Genomic DNA, 15,455 nt, shown 5'->3' with positions numbered 1-15,455 from the left:
ATGACGATTAGAATTTTGATGACTAAACGGAGACATTTTGGAGACTTTGATAGCCGTTAAAGTCAAAACTCTTATCTTTACACACCAAGATACTGAATTTGAAAGTCAAAATAGGACCATTTGGCCAATTTCAAAAAATTGGATCGCTTACTTAAATTATTGGTTATTTTTGTGAATATCTCAATTTATATTATCATTTTAATAATAATTTTCGTTTTAGTTGGTATAAATTTTAATCCTTAAATAATTACTAATTAGACCATGCATATTCACCGGGGCAACGCGGAAGTTGGTGGTTGCATGGATGCCTTGTCTCTCTCTCCTCCTCAAATTCAAATCATCCTCACCCCTCTTTCTCTCTCTCTAAAGAAGTAGAGATTAAAGCCAATTTCATAATCGAAATTTAATTTTATTTGATCTCATCGATCGATGCAATGGATAAATCAGAGAAACAGGATAAAAGGGAGAGGGCCAAGGAGCGTAGAGAGAAACGTCGTCAAGAGATCTCTCTAATCCGTTCGATCCCTTATTCCGATCACCAGAGGTATGCAATGCATGCACTCGTTAGTATTTTTCTCATATTTTGGATTGAGAACGAACTCCTCAAAATTTGCTAACGATTAATCTAATCGTTGAAATATGTTGATGCTGCATCTTTTGATGAATTTGAATTTAAAGGTAAAATAGGAACCGAATCATTGATTTAAATTTGTAATCGCTTGGAATAAAACATAAGTTTTCTGGAATCAAATCAAAATGTATTCGAAAACCAGAATTTGCAACAGCTTTCAAGGATTCAATGAAACCTAATTGCGTTAACCTAAATTGAAGAGATCTGTGATATTCAATTCTTTCTTTTCCTTCAATTTTTCGTATTATACATTTTTAATCAGTGATTCACTTTTGACATGATGAATTCATGAGGTAATAGAAACTCGTCCATTCAGATCTCTTATAAAAGTTTTTCAAATTTTTTGTTCTTATGGAGTGTAAATGTTACTTTAGATGGTGGTCTGCGGATACAATAGCAGTGGTGACAGGTGCAAATCGAGGAATTGGATTTGAAATTGCACACCAACTTGGATTACATGGATTAACAGTTGTTCTTACTTCAAGAGAAACTGCTGTGGGTGAAGAAGCAGCAAAAGTCCTACAAGAAGGTGGATTAAAAGTTGTATTCCATCAACTCGATGTTATCGATCATGAATCTATCAATACATTTTGCAAATGGATAAAAGACAACTACGGTGGTATAGATATTCTGGTAAAAATCTTTTCATTTTGCTAGAATTCAATTTCTTTAAATCTTGGTCACATGTGGTTATTATGAGTGCAAACTTTGCAGATAAACAATGCAGGATTCAATCATAATGTTGGGTCAGAGAATTCCGTTGAACTTGCTGAAAAAGTCATCGCCACCAATTATTTTGGCACAAAAAACATGATTAAAGCTGCAATCCCATTAATGAGGCCTAATAATGCAGGTACTAGGATTGTTTCAGTGAGTTCACGATTGGGTCGACTTAATGGCAGGAAAAATGTACGTGTAATTTTTTTACCTGATTATTTGAAATGCAGAATTAGATTTTTATAATTTATTTTATAAAATTTGATATTAGAGGATTTCTAATGACGAATTGAGACAACAACTAGAAGATGTAGACTCACTATCCGAGGAGAAGATAGATGCAATGGTGAACAAGTTTTTAGAGCAAGTGAAAGATGGGAGTTGGAGTTCTGGAGGGTGGCCACAAAACAATACAGATTACGCACTCTCAAAACTGGCAGTCAATGCATACACAAGGGTGGTTGCCCGGGAACTTTCGGGCAGACCCGAAGGTGAAAAAATTTACATCAACTGCTACTGCCCGGGTTGGGTCAAGACTGCTATGACCGGTTGGGCAGGGCAGGTTACTACTGAAGAAGGAGCTGATACAGCTTTGTGGCTTTCTTTGCTTCCAGATATGCGTATTAGTGGCAAATTCTTTGCTGAAAGGCGCGAGATACATTTCTGATACGAGTTTTTTTTTTTTTTTTTTTTTATATTAAAAATACTATTGTAAACATAGAAGATAATCATTTTTTTTTTTAATTATAGCTAGGCATTGTTTTTTGTATGTTGTGATATTGATATGATTTCCTTTTCTATGTTTCAAGTTTTTTTCAACAAATGAATGGAAACTAGATTCTAGTTCAAATATGAAACTTGAAAGATTCCGACAAAACTGAATTCCGTGTCCCTCTGGCAACCAAACACAACACGGAATGGAATCTCAAATTCCAATTCCGTTAGGTGATAAGGGGTGTGTGTTTTTTCAGATAAATATACAAACAGAGTAGAGAAGTATCTGATGCCTGCTTTATATTTCTCTAGACTTTCTTTATAAATGGTACAGTTTTAATATATGAATTTTCTGGATGAATAAAACCAGATTGTACAAATATAAATACATCAAGCAGAGTTCTTGGAGGAAATCAGAATCTACAAAACTGAAATCAGATTACAGTAATTTTCGGGCAACGTACCAATTCTGGGCAAAAGTATTAGAAAGTGCTGTTGAGGTACAAGTATAAGCCAACAAGCGCAACGACTCCAACAGCAATTGCAATTGGTAACGCTTTCCTGATGAAAATAAGATAAAAAGTCATTGATGAGTATATGTGTGTGTTCTTGAGCTCTATACATGTGATGTTTGTGTTTTATGTTTAGGACTTACCCGATGGCTTCATCTCTCTTGAGTTCAGCTTTCCTTGCCTTTCTAACATCTGTTGAATTCGCATTTTTGGTCACCGGAGGTGTGTATTCCCTGAATCGTCGTTTCGGGGCACCACAAACTGCAATCAATTCAAACATTTACATTCTTTTTTCCTGAATCGGAAGATTTATAAGTTGTACATGCAGAATTAGGTTCGACTTTGATACCTGGGCAGAAGTATTTATCAGGGAGCTTCTCAAAGGGGGTTTTATCGCTATAGATGTACCTGCATCCCTCAAACACAAACACACATGAAATTCACAGCGAAATTCGATCAAACATAGAGATGCGAAATAGAAATTCGACAACAATCGGAAGAATTACCCGCAGTCGCGGCAAATGTAAGCTTGTTTGGAGGCAGCTCGCATGGCGAATTTGGGTGCGGCTGAGGGCTGATGGCGGGGAAGCAGTAATTGAAGGGAGGGTGAGAGATAGAATGATGATTTCATTGCTAGCTGGTTGGATGGCCGGCGGAGGCCGACATTGCTGCCGCCTGCCGGAGATAGAGTAGAAGGTGAAGGTGTTGATCTGGTGGTTGGTAGTCTGAGTGGCGTCTGGAGAGCCATTGTTTTGGATGAGATAGATGCATGTAATCTTGGTAGTGGTTGTTGTATAGGCTTTTGGTGGGAAAGCGTGGACGCCATACTCCCCACATAATTGAATGCGCCAAAACGTTTTGCTTTTTTCTTTCTTTCTTTCTTTTTTCGTGTTTTCTATATGCTTCTTGAATGTCTTTTTGAGGAAAAAGATGGCATTTGTCTTAAATGTTTATTATTTAAAAGAAAATGTTTAAGTTTTGTTAGTAGTCACTAGTCATTATAGTCTAGGGTTTTATGTGATATTTTCATAAGAAAACTATATATTAAAAGTGCACTTTTGTAACATAAAGAATGAAACCATGTTGCAAGAACAATATTAGTGTGTTGTTCTTTCTTGTATCAAGAGAGGATAGGCTTCAAGGTATAAAAACACATGACTCCCTGTCTAGCTTATCTGGGATACTAATATGTCAAACATACATTCGATTAGATTAAACTAGATGTGTTGAGCTATAAGGTTAGAGGTACGTCGACTATGATATCAAGTTAATTAGGCTATGATATCAAGTTAATTAGGTTTATATATAATATAGAGAGTATTAGATGTTCTATCTAAATGAGCTCTTAGAGATATATGAGAATAGGTCTAGCTAATATGAGGCACTAATATTTATGAAGTAGAAATTAGTCTTTTAGTAACGCAATCGCTTACTTGATTAAAAACTTAAGTGTTGTTTGTTTTTAAGAGATAAAATGTTTACAGTCTGCAGACCACATCCATAGAAGAAGAGGGGGATCGAACGTTTACAGACTGCAAGAAGAAGACTGTTTGTTCTTTAAAATCAGCAGACTGCTAAAATAAAGTGATTTTTAAACTTTGAAGAGCTCTTTTTTCAATTACCTTTTATCAATAATTAATAGATAAAAAAACTAAGAGTAAATTACACGAATGGTCCATATGGTTTAGGGTAATTTGCACGTTTGGTCCCTAACTTATTTTTTTAACTCGGAAGGTCCCTACTATTTGTTTTTGTTACGCGCTTGGTCCCTGTCTTACCTAAAAAAACTATTTTTCCCTTGATTTTTTAATTTATTTAAATAAACAAACCCCCAACCCCATCTCACTCACCTTACCTTTCCTACCCCGCAATTTTTCCCTATTTAAATAATAGTATTTTTAGGTAAGACATGGACCAAACGCGTAATAAAAACAAACATTAGAGAACAAGCGCGTAACAAAAACAAACAGTAGGGATTTTCCGAGTTAAAAAAATAAGTTAGGGACCAAACGCGCAAATTACCCCAAACCATAGGGACCATTCGTGTAATTTACTGAAACTAAATCAAATTCAAAACAATATTCATGTATAAAGAGAATCAATCAATTGATTCAAACTATTTAAAAAAATTTACAGAAAATGTTATCTATGAAACAATTTATGAAACCATCTATAGGAAATCATCTTTAAGAAGAGCTAATTGCAAAAAAAAACTATATGCATGAAACCATCTATGGAAAAATTCAAGGGAAAATGACGTAATGGCCCTACTATATATTTCAACTTTACCATTTCAGTTCCTAAAGTTTTTTTCGTGTCTTTTAAGGGAACAAACTGTTTAGTGACTTGATCATTTACTCCCTTTAACTTTTTTAACCAGTTAAAAGCGCCACATAAGCAAGTTAAGCCAGCTCAGTTATGACTTGGAGTAAACGACGACGTTTCAGACATGACGCAACATAAACCAGCTCACAATCGAGTTGGACCATACGACGTCGTTTTGAATATAACCCTTAGGGAGTAAGTTTCAGACTGTTCATTGCCCGAAGTGGTTATAAAACGCATGTTGGCGCCCTAAAATGATCACAACCACTAACTTTGTTGCCCTAAATTCGCAAAGAAAATCGTACCCTAAGTAAGACAAACATGCCTTCTATTACGTCGCCATGCAACAGCTGGTCCTTCGAAGATTGACGTCACATACCCAGGGGCGGAGCCAAGATTTTTTAATAAAGGGGGTCGTACATCGCAATAATATGTTAAAGTATATTTTATCATCGTAGTAATATATTAAAATATATTTTATCATCGTAATAATATATTAAAGTATATTTGATCTTCGAATAATTTAATAGTATTTAAATTTGAAAAAGAAATTAACAAAGAAAAAATTGTCTAAATAAAAATTACAACTACAACGATTTTCACCTATAATGATATATTCTCTAAATAGGAAGTAAATCTAAAAAAATAATATAGATATACATATCCAATTATATTTGTATATTTTAGTAATAAAAGAACGGGAGATGAAAAATATATAGTAATAATAATAATACTATATATGTGAATTATGTATCTGTATTGTTGCAATGGAAATATATGTGTTGATTGTTGACGAGTTATAAAAAAACAAAAGAAATGCTTAATTGACTGAGTATGGTAACTGTTCAATGTGAAGGGGCTGATTCTGTAAATTTGATGAAATACAAAATCAAATCTGTAATAAGGTGCTTTACTTCGAAATGCTAGGTTCAACTTCTAAATGCTATGTTCAACTATGGTGGGCTTATTGAAGTAACTAACAGACTAATATTAGGGGGGCTAAGCATCGGCCAACCCCGGTACTCCCTCCGCTACCGCACATACCAACGAACGAATATATTGCAGGCGAGCCACAAGACATCCAGATCACTATTCTCCAACTTCAGCTTGAGGTTTCCCTTATCAGGGAGGAATTCAAGGCAGACCAGCGTCACATCAGGGAAAGTCTTCTTCAGGAGATGGATTACCTAAATCATGAGGTCGATGATATTAGGGTAGGGCTATTAGAGGTGTCCAATTTGACTGACGACTTGAGGAATCATTTTTATTCACTCCAGCCAGCGTATGTCATGGCATCGACTGACATAGCTAAACTGAAGAAGGTGCTTGTTGTCACAAGTTTATTCGGAGTGGTCATTGTTGCAGGAGTGGTGGCAGCTTACAAATGGTTCTGATGAAGGGCAGTTGCTTTGCTTTGTTTGGGTTTTGGTCTTTGGGTGTTAAGTCTTAGTGTTTTGGTGCAATTCGGTAGTATAGTTATGGTTTTCTTGTTTTATGGTAGATATTATGTTGTATGTGGCTGCCAAATATGGAAGCTACTCTTTTGGATGTCTTTTTCAATATCCAGAAACAACATCATGAATGTATTATGTAGGATTATGTACTTAAAAAGGATTTACAAAACCCGGATGAATGCAAATGAATATTATGGCTATATACACATTTTCCTTTTATTTTAGTACATGTCAACACATGTTGTAGGACCCAAAGGTAGAACTTGTTCATGTATGTTGCTCTATTTTAAGGAAAACAATCTTGTTATATATACAGATTTATGATCACATGTTGTTAAGGTTTAAGGAAAAAAATTGTTTTATATGACCACATGTTGTAAAGGTTTAAGGGAAAAAAGTTTTTGTTTTATATGCCACATTGGGATATCAGGCCCCTCAATCACCACGTCTTGCACATACCAATAACTAAATAAAGTAAACACTTACATGGATAGAAAGTTACCAAAACAGGAAAAACAGGAGGAATATATTTTTTTTGTTTCTTATTAAAAGGATTTATATTCAATATCATACGTGGGACAACATTGGTAAGGCCAAATATGGAAGAAAAAACCTACATGGATCACAACTGTGACATGCACTTATTCTTGATTAATAATTAAAGGGGCAATTAAGGAAAGTATTTATACTAACGTCTCAAATAAACATTTAAAAAGCAATACAAATTAAATAAACATTTAAAAAGTAATACAAATTACATAAACACCCTTTTCTATAACAACCTTTCAACATATTCCATTAAAAGCAAATGAAATTACATAAATACCCTTCCCCATACACTACATCCACACTAATCCACATCCATAGGCTTTGATGCACTGCTACCTTCACCTTCAATTTTTTCCCAACTTCATTTTAAGGATTCTTTTAGACTTTTTCCTCTCCCTTAGTTGTTCCATTTTACCAAACTGCACTTCAGCTCATTAACCCTGACATCTTGACCATCAATATCAGCCATTGCAACATCTTCCCCATCAACATCAGTCATTGCAACATCGTCCCCACCCCTATTCATGTTCACTGACCCTTGTGTTTGTCTCACACCTTGTGTTTTCCTACCATTAGTTTTTGGAGGCCTTTCAACTTGAGGACAAGTGGTCTTGTTGTGTCTTTTCTGTTTGCATATACCACATCATATAGATTTCCCAGCCTTTGATATAGTGTGTATGCCACGCCTTTCTGAACCATCTCTTTTTCTCTTCATAGTAGTTCTGCCAGGAATTCTTCTTTTAATTGGGGGCAAAGGAGGGATTTTGTTTGTAGATGGCCACATGTCCATTCCATTCATCCCATGTATGGGCTCTTTGTAAGTATTATGGGATAATGCTGCAAAGTACATTTTGTCGACATGTGCTTGATAATCTGTAGTGTTTAAGAATGATAATGTTGCAACTGAGTGTACACAACCATACCCATTTAATTGCCACAATTTGCATGTAAATTCCCTATTTTGTACATCAACAACATAAGATTGATCCAGGTTTCTTGTTTCAAACTTCATCACCCTAAAAGAAATAACTTTCCAATACCTAAATTTAGTAACAACGGTTAACTATAACTCAAAGTTGTGAAATTATTCATTAAATAGTATAATTAGTGACATACCTTTGCTTTATTTTTAACAAATTCAACTTGTCCCTGATGTCAGGACATACATTTAAACAATCTCATCCTTGTCCCTTAAGTTGCATTTTGACCATCCTTTGCATGACATAAATACGAATATCTTTTAACATACTGATAATAGGTTTCTTCATAGCATCCATTATAACACTATTGAAGCTTTATAAGTATCCATTCTCCACAATTCACAACCTTGGTGAACTTTGAAGAAAGCCAAAGACCATGTCCTAGGATCCCTCTCCATAAGATGCACAAAGGCAGCAGGATTTAGTTCTTGAATCTCCTTCATGGCTACATTGAAATGTGCTTCAGTAGTTGTTTTACTGGCCCTCTAGAAAATATTTTCAAATTGTGCTCCAGGAAATTTATTTCTAAAGTTAGCATAGATATGTCTTGCACACCATCTATGTTCTGTTGCTGTACGTACCTCTTTCACTGCCTCAACCAATCCCTAAATATGTTCAATGATATAAAAATTTAGAAGGACATATCATATATCCTAACATATTAACAAAAAAAAGTAGCATACCTTGTGTTGATCAGATATTAGCACAACCCCAAATCCTTGATGTTGAAGGTTCAAGTCTTCTGTAAGATTATCGATAAACCACTTCCAATTTTCTTTGTTCTCTACGCATACAACAACTCAAGCAGTTGGGAATATGTCATTGTTAGCATCCCTACCCACAGCACAAAGTAGCTCACCCTGGCAATAACTTTTCAAAAAACAACCATCAAGGTTAAATATCCTTCTACACCCTCCTCCCTAACCCTCTTTCACTCCTTGAAAACATATGTAAATCCTATTAATGTATTTTTTACCATCAGGCATTAAATCAACAGAAATTTTTAAAGTTGAACCTGGATTTGATCTTTTAATCTCCTCACCATATGACCATAGCTTGGCATAGTTGTCTGTAATTGTACCTTCCACTAGAGTAAAAGCGAATTTCTTGGCTCTCCTACACGGACTCATACTCACTTTCAATGCCAAATGTGTTTTACACCTCCTCTCTAAGCAGCCTAACACTCATCTTCTGATTGTTTACAAATTCTTGGGTGAAATGGCTTCCTATCCATCTATAAGTGACAACTGACCCAAATTTAAAACTCCTAGAACAATTATGGTCAATTATTAGAGACTTAATCTATAAAGATTTATCATCACTCATCCATGACCCCCAAAGCCTAAATGTACAGCTTCCATCACAACATTTAACTAATGGCCTTCTATTATCATTTTTCTTAAAACATAGTTGATAACCATTAGCAACTGCATAATTACATAACATGTGTTTGAGTTGTTTAGGATTCTCAAACCTCATACCTAACACAGGTTGTTGCTCCTTCCAGGGTTGCTCTTCATTGAAAATATTTGGCAAATCAGTATCAACATCAACCTCATCATCTTCATTATCCCCTATGTCATCATTAGCAGGTTCACCTTCACATGCACTGTCACTCATCTCACAATCTGGATTATTATCTTTTTTGAAAAAATGAGGGTTGTCATTATCATATGTATGCCTTGTCTCATCTGTTTCGTAGACATCATCAACAACTTCTTCATAATTAGTATCAACCACTTCCTCTCTTTCTTCATCCAACCACTCCTGCATGTTAGTAGTACCAAAATGGTCTACCTGCAGTGAGAGTACGACACCACATTCATACGCAATGGATATGAAAGTGGAATAATCAAGTTCATTCCTAATTAACCTCAAACCTTTTGAAAAATCGATATCAGGAAGACATTAATAAAGTTTCTCATATTTTCTCCTGTGAATCTTTTCGTGAACACGTAGCACTCGTTCTTGTGCATGCCTGCGAAATCAATGTTCTCTAGTCTCTATGTAGTACCATCACTATATCATATGGGGTACCTTTCAAAGATTCCTTGAAAATGCACATCGACAGTGATGTAGATAGCCATGGTTGAAGCAAGAAATTGGATTATTGGAAATTGATGCAGTAGACGGAGAGAGTTGATGAAGACGGAGAGAATGGGTGAACTATTGTCGGTACCTCATTAAAAACCCGAACTAAACACAACGAGCCGTTACACATGGAAATTTTAAATGATGTGGCAAGGATGTTACCGGCTAACCCCTTCAATTCTTAAAAAATGACCAAATCGACCCGACAAAAAACAGTTTGTTCCCTTAAAAGGCACGAAAAAAAACTTTATGGACTGAAAGAGCAAAGTCGAAATACATAGTAGGTCCGTTGCGTCATTTTCCAAAAATTCAAACAGATGATTCATAAATAATAAACACAAAAAATAAGTTGCATCATCAAAATCCTTAAACAGATGAGAATCGAATTGATTGAATAAAACTATTTGATATTGTTTGTTAATCCATTGTGTAGTTAAAAATAGTTTGTTGATTACAAAAATGGGTATCAAGTTGGTTGAATAAGATTATGTCATTTGATTAATGAAGTTAATAGCAAACAATTTGAATGGACATTGGCATCATAAGAATTTTGTTTTTCCTAAACTTATTTTATGTTAATATTTATATTAAATAATGTAGTTTTATGACTTTTGTCTATTTATTAATATTTTTTACATTTTGAATATATGATGAAGGCTTGAAGCTTTTAAAAAATGACTTGGTTAATCCTAATTAAAATATTAGTTTGGATATAGATTTGAACTTTATAGTTTTTGGTGGACGTATATATAAGTTTTAGATTTTGTAAGGATATAAAAGTAATATTTAAAGTTTGAAAGGATATAAATAAAATCATGTTTTTTTATCAGAAAGACGTCTGCAAACTTCAACAAAGGTGAGTCCATGTCTGCTTTTGCTCCAATAAGATAACGCACAGACATTTTTAGGTCAGGATAGATGTGTAGACTAGCATCATTATTCTTTTTTTCCCATGATTTTTAATGTTGAAATATGTTTCCCCCCGAATAAGTGTCTTCTATTATATTTATATATTTTTACGGATTATACATATGTACCTTTTTATTTGCTCACCTAGCCTTATTTCCTTCATGTTTTCTTGTCTTTCCCCATTTATAGGCCCTTGTGACACAGTTGTTTTTCTCTATATGGAGACATGACTGTCCACATCTACCTCCTTCTACCCCATTATAATGAGATTCTCGAGTCTGTTGGTTGTGATGGTCTTCTGAAAAAACAAACATTATGTAAGAAGAAATGTTTGTGCGTTGTCTGTCACGATATAGACGAAAAAGGTTACGAAGTGCTTTTTGAAAAAATAAATAAATAAAGAAAGAAAAAAAAAACACCACCTTAAAATGTATCATTTAAACCTTGAGTTTGAAAATTATGTTTTTCTATGTACAAATTAACTAAAAATAAGTTATTTTAACACACTTACCCATTCACTTTCTTTCCTGGCAATACACATTCACTTTCTTTCATGGCTTCTATAACTAGTGAACTCATTTGGTTCCAAATACTTGTTGAATCCATTTTTGCTCATACACAATGAAGCAATAACTTTATTATTTTGAAAGTCCGACTAAAATGTGATATAGTTACAAATCCAAACTTACATATAAAAAAAGAAAACATATTGAAATTGATTCCCTTACACGCATATTTAAGTCGGCAAGTTTATAACTTCACATTTAGGTTCGAGATTCCAACCAATTGATATCGTAACAAAAACTCTTACAAAATCACATTTTAACTTTTTAGAAGCAAGTTGGCATAGACACATCTTTGTTAATTCATTCTCTTTCACATGCCAAAAGCACATCTTAAGGCTGTCACTTACCATTAATGCCCACTTCTCACATGGTAGCCAAGAGCCTAACCCAACCAAAAGCACATTAGCACAACAAGAAAGATGATAACATGCCAAAATATGCCCACAAACACATAAACATAGTGCTTTACGATTCTCTTGGGCAATTTACCAAACACTTGGTGTGCATGAAGAACCCCAATGTTGTTGTGCAGAAACCCACAACAAATAACAATCTAATCAACATCACACACTTCATAAGACTCGAAAATAAGAACAAGAGTGCAAAAGTCCATAAGATTTAATAATCATCCATTCCCTTCAAGATCAACTACAGTGTAAAAAACCCAACAAAAAATCCCCAAAAATTCTATAACTTTTGAAATACAACAGTCAAGATTTCAGCCCATGATTTCTTTTAACAACAGACATTTTGAAATCTACCAAGGCTTAAGATCAGCTAAAGGACCTGCAGTCCAATTCAAGACCTTCTCCCCTTTCCTCAAATAAACACTCTTATCATGAGGCAACTTACGTGCAAGCCCATTCAAGATCTGATGAAAAGCATCACCTGATTGAGCAGGATGAGGGAACAACATGGCCTGTTTCATTGAAGGATTAGCAAGCAATCTCTGTTTCCTCAATATCACTTCTGTTGGAATTGATGTCAAAATGGTGTCCAAATTTGGAACATCTTTTTCATCCACATACACACCAATGTCTTCCCATGGAATCGCATCAGCAAAAGGTAAGACAATGTCATCTGCTATGATAACTGGAATGCAACCGAAGATAACTGCTTCAACTAGTCTTGGACTCCATGGGGCCCACCCAAGTGGACATAAGCAAAAAACAGCTCTTTGCATGTCTTCATAGTATGTTGTTGGATGTTCTGTTGAGATGTCAAAAAGAGGATTGTCTTTGAAGTTTTCCCACACTGCTGCTCTTGCTCCTCTGCAAAATTTAAAAAAATATGATTTTTTTAATAACCGCATAACTTGCATAATTTTAAGAATATAAGAAACACATATGACATACCTTGCATAATAACCACCTTCAGGGTCATTTCCTACATCATAAAACAAGCCTCTAAAGTAAACAAAAATGGATCTTGGAATACTTGGAGGGATCAAATGAGACTGCATCTTTTGTGGAGGGGCATAAGGGGGAACTGTGATCGAACCCTCTTTCAAACAAACATGATTCCTTTGACCAAATGTTTGAACCAAAGTAGCCCTTTGAAGAAGAGGAAGAATTCCTCTTTCAATCGCCTTTTCTTCCTACAAAAAAAAGAATCAAAAGATAAACACAAAGTGACAAAACCATAACAAGATAGAAAATTAGAAACCCGAAAGATTAAGATTCACTTACTTGATAATGAAAACAAGCACCAAAATCATGTGGGACAATGAAGAAATGATCAGCTCCTTCGGTTCTATTCCAATAAGGCCAATTGGAGGATATAAGTTGAATTGCACTTCTCATCATACGAGGTGATTTGAAAGGTAAAGGGAGGCCATTTGGTGTTAGGTCACAAGTGGTGTAAACAGGGGTGTAAAACCAATCGGCTTCTTCTGGATTTAGGGTTCTAACAGGGCTTGATAACAGGAATCTGTGCATGTAAATTTCAGCTGCAAACATGTGGTTGAGACATCGAGGGTCTTTTTGTAATATTTTCTTGTTGTATTTACTTGGAAGCTCATAAACAAACACTTTTAACCTTCCAACTGGATCATCTTCCAATACATCCCCTGCACTACCTACATTGCACAAATTTAACTGGGATTAGCACCGAATAGTGTTAAGTCCATATAAAATGACCATTATGCCCTCTTCTTCTTCCCTCGAAACCATAAAATGAATTGGGTTTTAAATGGTTCAGCCAAGGCTCTAAGTTTTCATCACAACTACCCTACTTCACAACATAAATAATGGAGTACAGATTTTGCTAAGAGTAGCTTATCAATGATGGTTTGATCCTAAGTTATCCAGGAGAAAAGGAATAAAAATCAAAATCTAACGAATATAAGATCAATATCAATGCAGAATCTAATTACTTGTGTTATGATGAAGCTGTTTATTCAGACCAAAAACCAATAACAGAAACAACAGCAGAGAAAAGAAAGAAACGAACTATACAGCTTCATAAAGTTTCGCATCAAGTCAACAGTTATGTTGGGCAAAACCATGGGTTTGAATTAGGGTAGAACTCCTAGTCCGTGAGACAAAAATCGGGCCAGATCGAGAGCTCATAAGTTCAAATGGAACCCAAATCTCTAAATCTAACGATCATTTCACCAAAATCGAGAAATTAAAAGGTTTGGAGTTGAAATTACCTGAAATTCTCTCGGTTTTTTGACCTTTACGAAGCTCAAAAGCATCAAGATTCAACACGATAGCAGACAAAACCAGCAAAATAAAACCCCAACTCCGATTCCTCATCTTTAGTCTTGGGTATCTTCAATAATCCTTCAAATCTACAAACAAGAAGTGCAACTCGAGAGTTTTTTGTTTTGGGTAATGAGAGAAAACCACAACGTTTTATTTACTTAAATGGGCGAAGAGATAGTTGGAATGTCATTAGACGAAGTAGTTGTTGGATTGGAAGAAGACCCTTTCTTGCAAATTAGGTTTTGGAATCGAAAGGGGAAATTGATAAATAGAAAATAGAGAGAGATGGGTATGTGAAAATTGCTTAAAGAAACAGGGAAGAAGAGGAGAGGGATGCATCTAAGGTTGGTTTGGTATGGTTGTCAAATCTGTTGGGACTTCTTGAAAACTCATGCTCTTTTACAAAACTAGCTGTTGCAACATCCTTGTAAATCGATAATATATTTGTATACGCAAAAGGGGTTTTTATATTTTCACACACAGAGGGGAAGTATAGTTGACAATGACGGTGGAAGAAAAGAAAGACTCTCTCAATCTGATGAAAGTGAGTTGAGAGAGCTGGAGGGTTACAGTCAAAGACTTTTCTAATTCTTGATCACATTAAATGGTTTATCAACCATTTTAACACTATAAATCTCATTTTATGTGTGTTGTTACTCATTAACTTCAAAATACTTATTATTTTAAATATTTAACTTTATGTATTTTATTAAGATCATTCGTTATACTCATCACTAACCACTATAATGATGAGTGTCACATCATCATCACACTCTTTACCATTAATCATGAGATATTTACCATTAAACGAACAACTCCACCTTATTTTTTTATTTAAATTTAATTCAAAAATACATTAAAAAAACATATAATTTTTTAAAAAGACAAAATTGCAAAAATGGTCCCTGTGGTAATTTTTGGAGTTTTAATCCAAACCCTGAGTTTTTTGGATTCACGGTCCTTTTGAAATGGTTTGTATGTGGAATTGGTCGCCGGATTTAACTTCAGTTAAGTTGTTGCTGTTAACCCCCTCATGTGCCTCCCACATGAGGGTATATTTGTCTTTTCACTTCTAAGGGACCATTTTCACACCTGAAAAAAATATATCCCTATTTAAAAAAATAATAATAATACTTATTTATTTATTTTAATAATTAAAAAATAAAAGAGGTCTCTCTCTCTCTCTCTCTCTCTCTCTCTCTCTCTCTCTCTCTCTCTCTCTCTCTCTCTCTCCAGAGTTGACATACTGTATATATATATATCCAGAACAAAACTTATAAATTTCTTCTCTTTTGATTA

The 15,455-nt window shown here is 34.7% G+C and overlaps 3 protein-coding genes across 3 annotated transcripts; 1 reads left to right on the top strand and 2 right to left on the bottom strand.

Moving 5' to 3' along the window:
* Nucleotides 1-341: 341 nt before the first annotated feature.
* On the top strand, nt 342-2,136 carry LOC145107781 (uncharacterized). Its single transcript, XM_079044731.1, has 4 exons — nt 342-544; nt 1,006-1,264; nt 1,346-1,540; nt 1,620-2,136. Exons 1-4 carry the CDS (start codon nt 435-437, stop codon nt 2,013-2,015), a joined length of 960 nt encoding a protein of 319 aa, XP_078900857.1. The 5' UTR covers nt 342-434; the 3' UTR covers nt 2,016-2,136.
* A 201-nt stretch (nt 2,137-2,337) lies between these two features.
* LOC145107782 (Rubredoxin-like superfamily protein) lies at nt 2,338-3,415 on the bottom strand. Its single transcript, XM_079044732.1, has 4 exons — nt 3,081-3,415; nt 2,924-2,982; nt 2,718-2,835; nt 2,338-2,623 (listed from the first exon to the last, which is right to left on the bottom strand). The coding sequence occupies exons 1-4, from the start codon at nt 3,398-3,400 to the stop codon at nt 2,545-2,547; spliced, it is 576 nt and encodes a 191-aa protein (XP_078900858.1). The 5' UTR covers nt 3,401-3,415; the 3' UTR covers nt 2,338-2,544.
* Nucleotides 3,416-12,060: 8,645 nt separating this feature from the next.
* Nucleotides 12,061-14,669, bottom strand: GUT1 (Exostosin family protein). The gene is made up of 4 exons (XM_079044730.1): nt 14,102-14,669; nt 13,137-13,525; nt 12,804-13,045; nt 12,061-12,719 (listed from the first exon to the last, which is right to left on the bottom strand). Exons 1-4 carry the CDS (start codon nt 14,205-14,207, stop codon nt 12,206-12,208), a joined length of 1,251 nt encoding a protein of 416 aa, XP_078900856.1. The 5' UTR covers nt 14,208-14,669; the 3' UTR covers nt 12,061-12,205.
* Nucleotides 14,670-15,455: the final 786 nt, after the last annotated feature.

The sequence above is a fragment of the Lactuca virosa genome, chromosome 4 (assembly GCF_052849685.1).
Source record: "Lactuca virosa cultivar CGN04683 chromosome 4, Lactuca_virosa_CGN04683_v6, whole genome shotgun sequence".
Classification (NCBI taxonomy): domain Eukaryota; kingdom Viridiplantae; phylum Streptophyta; class Magnoliopsida; order Asterales; family Asteraceae; genus Lactuca; species Lactuca virosa.
This window is presented reverse-complemented; position numbering and strand designations above follow the sequence as displayed.